The sequence below is a fragment of the Stegodyphus dumicola genome, chromosome 5, assembly GCF_044657685.1.
Source record: "Stegodyphus dumicola isolate Sdum_Otavi_A_Nest chromosome 5, ASM4465768v1".
In the NCBI taxonomy this organism is placed as follows: Eukaryota; Metazoa; Arthropoda; class Arachnida; order Araneae; family Eresidae; genus Stegodyphus; species Stegodyphus dumicola.
The window spans coordinates 144,171,493-144,186,619 of NC_140772.1; the positions used below are offsets into that span (position 1 = coordinate 144,171,493).

Below are 15,127 nucleotides of genomic sequence, written 5' to 3' on the forward strand. Positions count from 1 at the left end.
TGAACGCATCAAGACATACACGTAGTACTCTTCACAATGCAGGAAGTTTACTTTGAGCAACACACTGTATACATAGAGCTCGTAGACATATATAGTAAAGATTTTGCTTTGGCAACAGCCCTCTAGTAAAATGTATGAAGTTTATATTAGCATCTCACAATACCTGAACGAAATTTTTCTATTTACTTCTTCATTTACAATTTTCTGAAATTTTTTATCAGTAATCCTGTCTATATAATATAGATATCAAAATCAGAAAAATTTAATTAATTATCTTTAAATGTATCTAAGTAATGAATACTTCGCCCCAGTTCATACCGAAACAACATGATGTAATTGTAGATAGCTAGAAAGTAAAATGTATTCAGCAGGCTGTGCAGCAAGCGACATCTATAAATGGTGATAAAACAATAATGTGATATAATGTTATATACTGGCAGAGTTTTAAATTAAGAACATATACATCAGTGTTTTAATAATAAGAATTTTGCATCAAATTGCAAAACAAATATCTTAACTCCTGTCTTTTCATGCATAAGAGTTCAGCATTCGGAAAATTATATTTTCGTAAATGGTTTAGCAAAAATAACGAAAATTATTGCCCTGAGAAATGGATATGCTTGGTATGAATCCGAATTACGCCAAGACTACCCGTCAACGGTTGTTTTGAACACGCCCTTAATGAATATATATAACCCTTAAAAAACGTAAAGTGAGTGAATCTACTATCCGAGTGTGTCTTTATATCTTGAGTATTTAAGAAATGCATTTATCTATCTGGATAAAGCTAACGCTATTGCCTGAATAACAACGTTTATTTAACACTTGATATTACCAATTTCATATATATCTTGAAATAAAACATAAATTTCCTAATCAGATACTACCAATTGCAGAAAAAATACAAAAATAATGGAATTTCTAATAACACTACAAGTAACATACCGAGGAATAAATTGCGCAGCAAAACTGATGCAATCTACAATATGTATACCAAAAAATTTATGTACCGCAATAGAAATGCAAAAGAATGAGAAATGAAACTATCATGAGATTTATAATGAAAAATTTACCATAAACTATTGATATATGTTAATAAATATATGCTTTTAATACTATTCATTTAAATATGCTGAAACTTTCATAATATTCATTACTTACGAACGCTTTTTCATCCATCGAAACATAGCACAAGCCATTCTCAATTCAGTGCTGGTGCACGTCAATAAAATAAGGATAAATCCAAATTTTTACAAAAAATCAATCGCCTTGACTCGTTTCTCAGAAAACGTATGTCTACAAATGCAGTATTAATATATCACATCAATATAATTCGGGATCATAAAATCTCCAAACAACGCATTAAACGCAAAAAATCGCATTAAGGCAGAATGAAGAATTTTCACTCTTACAATGGCTTTTACAACAATATACAATAGAATCTAATTTCTAAACTAAGTGTTCATTGTTACACCATATTTAATTTTTGGGGAATCTTTCATGGTTGTTCAGTAATTCTAACTGTTAACTGGTATAAAAAGAATTATGATTTCATATATATGCACAGACTTATATATGTATTATATTAACACGTATCTGTAGTAACATACATCATCTTATATTATATGTATTCGCATAATTCTAAATTAATTATACTAGTCAACATAATTTGTATATTGATAGCAGCACAGTTTTAAAATTATTTATTACTATCTGCTTGCTAACGATTATATAATTACGTACAGTGGTACCTCGACATACGTGTTTAATTCGTTTCGTAACCTTGCTCGTATGTCAAATTGCTCGTATCTCAAAGCAATTTTCCACATTGAAATTAATCGAAATGCCATTAATCCGTTCCAGATCCCAAAACAAGACCTCAGTTGTTTTTTAAGTGTTTTTAAATAAGAATCAAAAACAAGAAGAAACATTTATTTATAAATAACAAATACATATTCTATAAAAACATAATTAAAAGAAAAAGTGAAGTGCCTACGGAAGAGCTTAATTTTTGTCACTGGTCTTCGCTTTTTTCGTCATGATCTGCTTATTTCCACCCGCAGATCGTTTAAAAAAACTTTCCAAGGAAGTTTGTTTCTTCCTCCGTGTCAAGGATGCACGACTAGTTGCAACGTTTTCGCGGCGATGTTTATCCACGAACTCTACAACTTTCTCCCACATTCCCAAGACCTGTTTTATATCTCTTGTAGGGATAACCTTGTCCACCTCTAGCTCCTCTTCAAAACTAATTTTTCGTTAACCCAACGTATGCTGCTGCAAATACAGATCGTGTAACTAATCGGTTGTCAGCTCCTGAGACTGTTGTTCGACGAGTTCGTTCATATCTCTCCCATCCACCTCCAGACTCATGGATTTTCCCAGAGAAACAAGCTCCTCTACCTATGCGACTTTGGGTTCCAATCCTTCGAAGGCCCTTTCAGCAACAGCCTCAGACCACAGCTTCTTCCGTGCAGAGGTTAAGGTCCTCGTTGTAACACCCAGCCAGGCCTGATCAATAATTCCTAGGCATATGACGATCTTAAAGTGGCCTTTCCAGAACTCTCGAAGGGTAAGGTTTGTGTTCTCCGTCACCTCAAAGCAGCCCCAAAAAATGTGCTTGGTGTACAATTTCTTAAAATTAGAAATCACCTGCTGATCCATCGTCTGCAGGATAGGAGTGGTGTTGGGTGGTAGGTAGGGAACTTTTATATACTTGAACTATTAGAGTAAATCAACTTCGTGATTTGGTGGGTGAGTAGGGGCATTGTCGAGGAAGAGAAGGGCTTGCATGGGTAGGTTGTTTTTCTGTGGGTATTTTTTAACAGAAGGGCCAAACACCAGGTTTATCCACTTCACAAAGAATTTCCTGGTGACCCAAGCCTTCGGATTTGTCATCCACATACCTGGCAGATTTTCTTTTGAAATATTATATGACTTAAAGACTCTGGGATTTTCCGAATGGTATACTAGCAGAGGCTTGATTTTACAGTCGCCAATCTCATTGGCGCAAATTACTAGAGTTAATCTATCCTTCATGGGTTTGTGACCTGGCATCGTCTTCTGCTCTGCCGTTATGTAAGTTCTATTCGCCATCCTTTTCTAGAAAAATACTGTATCGTCACAGTTAAAGACTTGCTGGGGGGATGTATGCTTTGGCTAGTATCAGTTCGGAAAACATTTTGATGTGAACCTCAGCTGCCTTCACATCGGAACTTGCTGCCTCACCATGTCTGAGGACGGAGTGAATGCCGGTCCTTTTCCTAAAGATGTCAAGCCAGCCCTACTGGATTTAAACAAGTCTTCCGATTCCTCATTTTTAGAAGTGTGTGGGATCTTCTTTAGCAAATAACCGTAAATTGCTCGTGCCTTCTCACATATGATGCTTTATGTTAAGGTTCCTCCTTGAAGCTGCTCCTCTCTCACCCACCCCATCAGTAGTTTCTCCATCTATTCACGGAGAGAGGTCCAGAGTTTAGACATTATTTTATCGGCCTTAGATGGCGTTATACCCTTTATCAACTCCTTTTTTTTAAGCACAGTACATATCATTGATGTGCTACGACCGTACATCATCGCCAAGTCAATTACTCGCACACCTTGCTCATGGTTTTCTATGATTTCACGCTGTAATTCAATAGACATCATCTTATTCTTTGTACCCATGGTTATAAAAATAAATATGATAATGTTTTCTAAATGTACAAAAAGCAAAAAGCGCCAACCCAGCTTATCAAATGTGCTTCCAAAACGAGGGAAACAAGCACACAGACTGAGATCTTGTCTGAGGTGGGAGAAACTGTTAGACGCTGCATCTAAATATAAATAACCATCGTCTTCACTGCCGAAACCCTCTAAACTATTCTATAAATCACTATCATATCAGCTATAAAATCGTCATTAGCCAAATCTATATCATCATCAAAATCATCTAAATATTCCTCACCACACAAAACACATCATGATTTTAAACCATCGTATCTCTATCACCATCGTCAGAATAAAATAAACCACCATCACACAAATCACATCATCATTCCATACTAATCAATCGAAACTATATATCATATACACCATCATCATTGAAGTCGTCAAATAATAAAATCACCTGAATACAAAGTACTATCACCTAAAGTTTTATTACCATCATACTCATTTAATCACATTCTTCATCACTATAACATATAATCACGATAACTTAAATAAAAAATCATCAGCAGTTAGTATAAATCCTCATCCTTAAAATACCAGCTAAATTATTTAAATCATCATCATTTAAATCAAGATTTTTTTGGTGTTTCGCTAGTATAACATCAAAACGAACCAGTTTCATTTAGGTACAGACATGTACAGGTAAAAGTGTTGGAGCTTCATTAAAGATTGCACAGGTATACATCCCAATAACTAACCGAATACAGCACGGAGGGAAGGCCAGAAGAGGAAGAATCCTACTGGTAGTTCTTTAAAGAGAGATTTAGAAGTTAGTTTTTAAGTGAAGAGGACAAAAAGGGAGAACGGGTTATGGAAGAAATGAAGAAATCTAGAAAAAGGTTCATTAGAAAGTAGTAATAATATTGTAGTGGCTAAATCAATTATTAGCCCACCGGATGAGTCCAGATCTCGAAACTTTGTGCTGCTGGGAAAGGAGGGAAATCTAATAAAACAAGTTTTATATCAAGCTTGTACAGAATACCAGCAGCTTAGCTGCCAGCCTTCGTCTGGCTTTTAAATGTACCGGGAAAATGGCTGAAACGAACACCAATTTTTAAACTTGAAAACAGCGTAGAATTTTACTCTGCAGAACGACTTCATAAAAAAAAAGTTATTACGTATAACAAAATTACCATGAAATAAGCAATATCCCTTAATACAAATATTAATGATCTTAATAAATAAATTAACCAACTTCCCTTTGCAAAATCTTAAGAACTCAAATGGTATAAAGGAGGTTAAGAACTTTGTTTCCTAAAAAAATCACTCAAAACTTTTCAGTATCTTAAAATCAGTGAAATGAGCAACAAAGAACACAAAAGAATACAAAAAACAAAAAAATTCTGGAAAGCAAAGTATAATTAATGATAATGCAAAGTATAATTAATGATATCCCTTGTAATGTTGCGCGCTTCCAACCTGCACGCAACAATAGTGGTGACTGCTAACAACTGGAAAGTAGACAAATTCTTGAGAAGGGTTTAAATCCCTTTTTATTCAACTTTAGAAATTACAAATGCGTGCTCTTGACGCTCGCAAACTACGCCGACCCGGCGGTAAAATAAAAATAAAAAACTAAAAAAAGAATAATAACATGTGACTAACTACGAGGCTCTCTATACGTAACTAACCTCACCGCGTTCTAAGATACCGCTGATAATTCAGCAAACTTCTGAATATTACGTTGAAAAATTAACAACAAGAACTTAAACGCGTGGTTCTTCAATTTCTAACTAGCCACCTCCACGCTCGTGCAGCAAGAAACACACTTTCGAACTCGTTTCCCTTCTATTTAACTCAGATTACTTCCGCTGACAATTTGAATCCTTTGCGCGTTCTACTAAAATTTACATACTCTGGCATTGGCAATTCCAGGGGAAAGTAAGGCTTAACAGGAAAGATAGTTTAAACTTAAAATAAATATTAGTTAAAATAAATATAAACCCTACATTTCCCGCTGCCAGAATTTGGAAAACTTGGAAGCAGGTCCTAGAAACGACCTATTGGAAAGTTTCCACAATTCTGATCTAAATTTTAAGAGCCTCGTTGACATAAAAAAAATCTGTTATCTCACAAAAGGTAGAACAAATTTCTGTAGATACTTATTTAATTCTCTCTTCTTACAGCAACCTTTCCCGGACTTCAGCAATCAATCTGTTCTCTTCCTTCCAGTATCTGGAAGGAATAAGTATCAGTATCTTTCTAAATACATTATAATTTACACTTTCTTGACACTGAATAAGTTTTTGTTTTTGAACGATTTATTTTCCTTAGTTACTGCTTAATTCACATTCATTCAAGTATTCAAACATGAATTTAACTTTACCCTGGCTCTCCACCATGTGAGGAGTCAAACGGGAATATTCGTGTTTTAGTATTGCAACACTTCTCCTAACCACAATGATTTGTTAGAATTCAACGACCAAATAGACACACCTTACTCGACATTATACAAGTCGATGAGCTACTTTAACATTCTTAAAATTCAAGTGTAGGTGGAGAACATTACAAAACACATTCATTCTAAATTCCCCCTCATTTATCTATAGACATGCAGGCTTTCGCTCTAAAGCATGATTTTATCTACAGTTTAATAATTAAATTTGAATTCATTGCTTTTGAGCATTTACTTTTAGCATCTAAAATTTTATGCTTCTAGACTAAATTCTACTTTTACATAACTTTCAAGCATTTACGTATATTTACAAAATTCTAATACATATGATTTTTACAATTTACCATAAAATGAATAAGAGAAAAATAAATTTTTACTTTACTCATTCTTCGGCAAGCTGGAGGCACTGAAACTAAAGTTGTTATTAATACAAGAATACGAAGTTATTTTTATCTTCGGCCAAATTCTGGCTTTAACATAAAAGAATTAGTCTTTCGACCAACAGAAACTGCTTGTTCCTAGATTTTATACTTAAAGAAAATAATACTTTTGCATTAGCTAAATAAAGTAAAATAAAAGTAAATCTCAACCGAAACACATTGACTTTCGTCAAAACATAGAACTTTGTATTTACGCATAACATTTCGGAACAAAAGAAAAAAAATGTTATAGAAGATTTTAACTTATCTTTGAGTTTTCGATGATTGTAACTCCGACATTCTCTTCTGGCAGAACTGCTCCCATGTTATAGATTCCAATTTTTTCTCTTGGCTTCTTTTTTTTGTTATTGTTGCTTCTTTGTCTTTGAGTATGGTAGTAAAGTCATGCTGCGATAATGATGTTAATGTCACACTGCGACTTTTGTATAACTTCACAAAGTGACATAAATTTAATTGCTTTAAAGCAGCGGTTCTCAACCTTTTGACTAACACATACCATCTAAACAAAAATTTAAAAACCTTAGTACAACCAGTATAATTATTGTACATTTTATAATACTTATTCAGTTTCTCAATATAAATAGAAAAAATAAATGTTTTGCCATTTGCACAAGCTATTGGCTATCTGTATTAAATAGGCACACATAAAAAATATTAATTAAGAATTGGTTACCATTTTAATTATCAAAATTTAAGTTATATACTTAAATTTAGTGTAAAATTTGGGCCTGTTTAAGAGAGATCAATTTCTTTGTCTGGCCTTATTTCACTTAGCTTTAAGTGTGATCCACTTTTAATTTTATTCTGTATTTATTTTTCAAATAAAACATGGAAGAAAATCCTTGTTCACACAAATAGGTTGTGCGAAAAGGCAATAAAAATTTAGCTTTATTTGAAATGCCTTTAAATTCTTTTTTTCGGTGTAGCCAAAAGTTGTTATTTATGAAATCTTCAGTGGAAGTGCAATCACAGGAATTTTCTAACAATTGTTCTTTTTTTCTTCATAGAATTTTTGAACTTTGTTTCTTTGCCTACCACCTATTTTTTATCTTGTGTACCACCTGTTGAGAATTGCTGCTTTAAAGATCTGTGTGGGTGTCGCACAGTGTTACATTAGTTTAATCAGTATAATGTCGCAATAGCAGTATTTCAGACATCTCCTCCAGTAAAACTGATAACAGCAGAAAAGCGTTTTATTGATCCAGTAAGAAGTTACTCTTCCAGTTATTAAAATCTTACTGGAATCTTTGGAATTTTTTAATTATTGAATATAGTCATCACAATCATATCAGATTTCCTCAGTGATTATTGTTATATCTCATTGTATTGAAATTATATAACAGATGCGTTTATGATTCATTTACATTTTTATGTAAAACTTTGCTCTCATAAATTGCTATAAAACTATATGCTCATAGTTTTTGTGTATCACTTTTGTGTACTTGCGTGTATTGCTATAAAACATATGCTAATAGTTTTTGTGCAAATAAAACTTACATTTCTTCATTCAAATATTTAGTATAGCCAATAACTACAGTGAGCATAGTTATGTGAATGAAATTAAGCATATAAAACAATTTGTTTTCCAATAAATGTAAGAAAGTTTTAAATAGCAAATTTTCTAGTGTATAAGACGCACTTTTTTTCTTTGAAAATAAGTCGGGAAAAAAAGGAGGTGCATCTTGTATGTCGATACTCAGTTTTTGATTGCATTAATTTCTGGAAATTTCCTCTTTTTTTGGAGTTATGTGATTTTTTTCTTGTTTCCTTGCGATGTGTGGGAATATTACAGTTACGGAGAGCTTAGTAAATGTGCATCTGGCATGAAAACTGCAATTTTTGCGAACGACTTTTAAGTGTGGGAAATTTCAACTGTTTGGTGTTTCTTAAGTTTGTTGGCAAATTATGGTTCAAAAACAATGTTGAAATTGCTGTAACAAAGCATGCAAGCTGGATGCAGGCTTCAAATTTTGAGGTTACACCATCAAGAAGAAGGGGAAGGCCTAACATTTGGAAAGTTTGTGAATGGGTCAAAGCATCTTGGGATGCTGTGAAAACAGAGGCAGAGGTTAAATCATGTATGAAGTGTGGCATTATTAATACACTGGATGGTACAGAGGACAATCTGTTGTATGAGGACTCGAATGCTGATTTAGGAGAGGTTTCAAGTGACTTTTCATTTAGCTATGGTGATGAGTGTTTAGGTTTTGATGAAGAAAATTAAAAGCTCTTCCCCAGATGAATTGTGGGTATAAAGTATTACTTTGTATTTATATTTAAAATACTGTAAATTCATTATAATGAAATGTGTATAAAAAAAGGGGGATGTGCCTTATGCGCCTGCAAATACGGTAATAAAGATATAAAAATATCCATTCACTTAAGAGAAACTTAAATTCATTTCCTGCAAAAATTTTAAAAGATCCTTTTAATATATTTAATGCAGCCTTTTCTTAATTAATAAGAAGTTAATATTGTTAATAACATATTTTATTTATATCGGCAATTCTGTCAATGTATACATGTTTTTCGAATGGCCTTTCATCGAATTTTACAAAATATGACTCGTATTCATAATATAAGTTTACAATGTCTCCTTCAGCCTCATGAAATTAAACAAAATATGCATTATTATTATAAAAAATTATAATGCTATTATATGCATTGAGATGAGCAGTGACTGGCAAGAGTTTTAAAGCTATTTATTAAATTTTAAATTACTTTAAAATTGAAAGAAAGCTCCAAATTTTTAAATAGGTACTAAACATTTTGATGATTGTTTGATTTACTATTTTGAAGCTTTATTATTTATCATTTATACTTTTATTATTTTTGAAACTCGGACGCTTCCAAACATATGAATTTATAATACTTACAATTCAGTAAAAACAAATACAAACTTAAAATTTTAGATTCTAAGCTTTCAAGACAGCTTCTGTACACAAAAGTACTCGCTGTTATACACTCATGTCCATAAATTAAGGATAATGCAAAATCAGGCAAAGGAAAAGTTAGAAGCAAAACAAATTTGACTTATTTGTAAAGCTTATTTATTAAACAAAAGGTAAAGAGCAAAAACAGATGCTATATGTTTGATATTATTAAAAAAATTAGCGATTTTTTTTCTCCCTGGAGCAAATTACCAAAAAAAAAAAAAAAAAAAAAAAAACTTATTTACATAAAACCAATATTACATGGTTGGTTTGATTGTTAATACATTGTATGTCTCCCAGACGATGCAATACAGTCCGTACAACGCCTAGGCATTTGAGTATCAAATTATCGATCTGATCTTGGGGGATATTACATCACTCAAAAAGCAATGCACTCCGAAGTTCCGGTAGACATGTAGAAGGAGGTTGACGGGCTGCAACTCGTCGGCCAAGCATGTCCCACACGTGTTCTACTGGTTCAAGTCTGGTGAGAATGCTGGCCAGTCTGTACGGGTGATATCCTCCGATTGAAGGCATTCGCTTACGATATTTGCACGGTGAGGACTGGCGTTGTCATCCATAAACAAATTGTGTGCCCATGGCACCCCGAAACAAATGTACATGTTGTTCCAGAATGACGTCCCGATAGATATGGCTTGTCATGATTCCAATTTGAACATGAAGGTCAGTTCTGGAACCCAGAATAATTCCACCCCAAACGAGCACTCCTACACCACCGTGACGGTGTCGTTCAATGATGCTTTCTTGGTGGTAACGAATACCTGGAGCTCTCCATATGAAAGTCCGGCGAGAATCAGACTGCAAGCTAAACCTGGACTCGTCGGAAAACATCACACAAGCCCACTGTTGCGGTGTCCACAGTGCATGCTCTCTACTCCAGGCTAACCGCAGGCGACAGTGAGTTGCAGTAAGTGGAACGCATCTGACAGGTCTACGAACATATAAACCAATCTGCCCTAAGCGTCTGTACACGGTCTGCCTTGAAATTGTCGTACCAGTGGCTGAAGAGAGCTGACGAGGCAGGTCTCAGGCTGTGCTCCACCTGTTTGTTTTGGCAGTAACTGCCAAATACCGGTCCTTATTCGGCGCTGTAACTCTGGGGCGACCTGTGCTGTAACGTCTACTCACATTACCATCATCTCCAGTATCGGAAATTGTGTTTGACATAATCGAAAGTTCCAACTTACTTTTATTAAATTGCTCTAATAGTCTAAAAGAAAATAATAAGCCGTATCCAATTAGAAGATTAAGGAACAACACAATCTGCAACATTAACTGAAATAGATTATTTTAGCTTAGCTTATACCGTCCGTTATACATTAAACGCGCATGCGTAAACGTATTATGCATATGCGTAAACGCATGCGCGGAAAATTTGTAGCTTTGAGGTCCGGATTATAGATCATTCCGGATTATGGATGTCCGGATTAAAGACTTTTGACTGCACTTTCTTCAATACATAACCCGAACAAAGAATCGAAATTGGAATTTATCTTTGTCTCGAACACTTTAAACTTATTCTTCAGCACTTCCAAATCACTTCTTTGGATATTTTTGTCGGCAACGTTTTGTTTTAACTTTGTTTTCAATGTATGTTTTTTCGCTGATATCTCCTTTAGTGACCTTTTAATTACCAAAAGTCGATAAACAAATAAAGAGCTTCAGAAAGAGGGATGGTACTTACTTTTTTGTTTCTACAGAACTTCAATCTGAAAGTATCCTATGTAATTCTTCATTTCACAAAACCGAAAGTAATATCACAGTCTCATAAACTTCATTAGCTGTTCCGGCTCTGACCGCCTAAACAATTAATTAAACAACGTTGAACAATTTAATTAATTGTAACAAATTGCCTCAGGCTCTTTTATAAGTATTAGTTTATGTTTTATAAAAATTTAGCAAATTTTTGATTAAGAAACATATTTTTAAGGCAAGCAGTGTAATTAATAAAACATTTGTATTTTAAGTGTACAAGACAGTCTGTCTGAAATTGTAGCTTTTAAATACTTTTAGTCCAAAGTAGCATTAGCCCAAACATCTAATGATTGTCTGTAAATGAAAAAAATTGCCCGTTTGGACCTAATTTTTATCCTATAAAATCTGAGATTGTTTTCATTATTTATTTGAGGGGTACTGAACAAAAGGTTTGCATAACTTTTCAACCACAAGGTTTGTGCTTACATTATTTTCTTATTTTTTATAAAAAGTTTTAGAAAAGTATTTAAAATAAATGGATCTTATATCGAGTTAAAGAAAGTGCTTACAGATTGTATTTTTTAAATAAGCTAATTATCTTTAAGATAAATGCTATTATTTTTTTATGATGACAATAATAGGAAAATAAGGGGAATAAAGTCTCCTGAATATTTCTTTTTGCAGAGTTATTTATATTAAAATAAATTTCATAATCCTTAATTTTATTTGCATGAATTTCACATATTTCATAAAAAAACAGATGCATATTTGTATCCTATAAAATAATTTGTTAAAATTCTACAGGATATTTGAGTGGGCTTCCCAGACACTGTTATTTCATAAAATAACAAGCAAATATTTATATTGTATACATCAATGCCTTTAAAGATTACGTTATTTCATGTAATTGTAAGATACCTGTTTAAGTATTTATTCCATGCTAAAAGAAATTATTTGTAAATTAGGTGATATTAATTTCTTTAAAAGTAATTCATGGGTTCAGTGCAAATTGCATTTTATTTTATAGAAGAAATTTTGTTTCACAAACTTTTTGCATACACAAAGCTTTCGGTCGAAGGCTTCTTAGTATTTTTCGGTTTCGGCACGAAAATCGCCTACAGGTCGGCAGATAGTGTGGCTGGATACGAGGTTTTTATTTATGAACCTCGCGCTGTAACATCTTTCTCTATTGATTGCTATTTCCCTACTGCCAGTTGCCGCATTCATTCGAAACCATTTCGTATTTATCAAAATCTGACAAGAATATTCTGCGTGTCGTGATTTGGAAAGCCATCTTTCAATACGAAATAATCCGTAGATACACCTAGAAGATTAAAGGTGCCATTTAGTTGTTGAGTTATCGATGAAATGGTTTCATTTCATGGTTCTTGGACTATAGTTTAAGCCTAATTTTCTATCACGAATGAGGCCCACCAGCGGCCGAGCGGTGGAGTCACCGAACGCTGGTAGTCGGTCCGAGGTTCGAATCCCAGGAACGGGCTGGGCGTTTTCGTGGTTTTCCCCATGTGTAACGTGTATACAAGCCAGTTTCCCTTAGAAAGTGCTCCACAAAGGCACAGGCAGATAGCCCTTGAGGCTTTGTCATAATCACACACAATCATGAATGATGCCTTTTCTTTGTCAAAATTTTATTGCAAATTTTTCATCTCTGGCAATTTCTAAATAGATAGATTCGATGCACTTTTAAAAAGTTTAAAAAGTATACCAGTATTTCAGTGGTAAATTAAAATTTAGAGCTATCTAAATTTATGTGCAGTCATAATTCACTTGCATTTAGAAGTATCTAAATTTATGTGATGTCAATTTATGATTTAAATGGATGTGTGTGCCAAGTTTGGTGCTTTTATGCATGTACTGTCACTGTGGTTTATTATGGTCTCGGTAATAAAATTGTACCTATTTTTGTTTATTATAGGAATGCGAAGCGCCCAAGAAGAGGATGTGAGCAAACAAGCCCTGTGGATGTGGAGGCTGAGAGGTAAGATACCAATTTTTTCTCTTGGCTTCTTTTTTTTGTTATTGTTGCTTCTTTGTCTTTGAGTATGGTAGTAAAGTCATGCTGCGATAATGATGTTAATGTCACACTGCGACTTTTGTATAACTTCACAAAGTGACATAAATTTAATTGCTTTAAAGCAGCGGTTCTCAACCTTTTGACTAACACATACCATCTAAACAAAAATTTAAAAACCTTAGTACAACCAGTATAATTATTGTACATTTTATAATACTTATTCAGTTTCTCAATATAAATAGAAAAAATAAATGTTTTGCCATTTGCACAAGCTATTGGCTATCTGTATTAAATAGGCACACATAAAAAATATTAATTAAGAATTGGTTACCATTTTAATTATCAAAATTTAAGTTATATACTTAAATTTAGTGTAAAATTTGGGCCTGTTTAAGAGAGATCAATTTCTTTGTCTGGCCTTATTTCACTTAGCTTTAAGTGTGATCCACTTTTAATTTTATTCTGTATTTATTTTTCAAATAAAACATGGAAGAAAATCCTTGTTCACACAAATAGGTTGTGCGAAAAGGCAATAAAAATTTAGCTTTATTTGAAATGCCTTTAAATTCTTTTTTTCGGTGTAGCCAAAAGTTGTTATTTATGAAATCTTCAGTGGAAGTGCAATCACAGGAATTTTCTAACAATTGTTCTTTTTTTCTTCATAGAATTTTTGAACTTTGTTTCTTTGCCTACCACCTATTTTTTATCTTGTGTACCACCTGTTGAGAATTGCTGCTTTAAAGATCTGTGTGGGTGTCGCACAGTGTTACATTAGTTTAATCAGTATAATGTCGCAATAGCAGTATTTCAGACATCTCCTCCAGTAAAACTGATTACAGCAGAAAAGCGTTTTATTGATCCAGTAAGAAGTTACTCTTCCAGTTATTAAAATCTTACTGGAATCTTTGGAATTTTTTAATTATTGAATATAGTCATCACAATCATATCAGATTTCCTCAGTGATTATTGTTATATCTCATTGTATTGAAATTATATAACAGATGCGTTTATGATTCATTTACATTTTTATGTAAAACTTTGCTCTCATAAATTGCTATAAAACTATATGCTCATAGTTTTTGTGTATCACTTTTGTGTACTTGCGTGTATTGCTATAAAACATATGCTAATAGTTTTTGTGCAAATAAAACTTACATTTCTTCATTCAAATATTTAGTATAGCCAATAACTACAGTGAGCATAGTTATGTGAATGAAATTAAGCATATAAAACAATTTGTTTTTCAATAAATGTAAGAAAGTTTTAAATAGCAAATTTTCTAGTGTACAAGACGCACTTTTTTTCTTTGAAAATAAGTCGGGAAAAAAAGGAGGTGCATCTTGTATGTCGATACTCAGTTTTTGATTGCATTAATTTCTGGAAATTTCCTCTTTTTTTGGAGTTATGTGATTTTTTTCTTGTTTCCTTGCGATGTGTGGGAATATTACAGTTACGGAGAGCTTAGTAAATGTGCATCTGGCATGAAAACTGCAATTTTTGCGAACGACTTTTAAGTGTGGGAAATTTCAACTGTTTGGTGTTTCTTAAGTTTGTTGGCAAATTATGGTTCAAAAACAATGTTGAAATTGCTGTAACAAAGCATGCAAGCTGGATGCAGGCTTCAAATTTTGAGGTTACACCATCAAGAAGAAGGGGAAGGCCTAACATTTGGAAAGTTTGTGAATGGGTCAAAGCATCTTGGGATGCTGTGAAAACAGAGGCAGAGGTTAAATCATGTATGAAGTGTGGCATTATTAATACACTGGATGGTACAGAGGACAATCTGTTGTATGAGGACTCGAATGCTGATTTAGGAGAGGTTTCAAGTGACTTTTCATTTAGCTATGGTGATGAGTGTTTAGGTTTTGATGAAGAAAATTAAAAGCTCTTCCCCAGATGA

At 33.3% G+C, this 15,127-nt stretch overlaps 2 protein-coding genes across 9 annotated transcripts in view; one reads left to right on the forward strand and one right to left on the reverse strand.

The window, feature by feature from the left end:
- Positions 1-15,127, reverse strand: part of LOC146997257 (uncharacterized) — an 81,057-nt gene that overhangs the window by 13,956 nt on the left and 51,974 nt on the right. The gene's annotated exons all lie outside the window — the stretch shown is intronic.
- Positions 13,121-15,127, forward strand: part of LOC118202263 (uncharacterized) — a 280,122-nt gene continuing 278,115 nt past the window's right edge. The window contains exon 1 of one of the 6 annotated variants that reach the window (XM_085816302.1): positions 13,121-13,191. In XM_085816302.1, coding sequence (XP_085672428.1) covers positions 13,131-13,191 — 61 coding nt within the window. In that variant the 5' untranslated portion in view covers positions 13,121-13,130. The remainder of the gene's footprint in view (positions 13,192-15,127) is intronic. The other 5 variants (XR_015040952.1, XR_015040950.1, XR_015040951.1 and 2 more) reach the window with 5 other exon arrangements.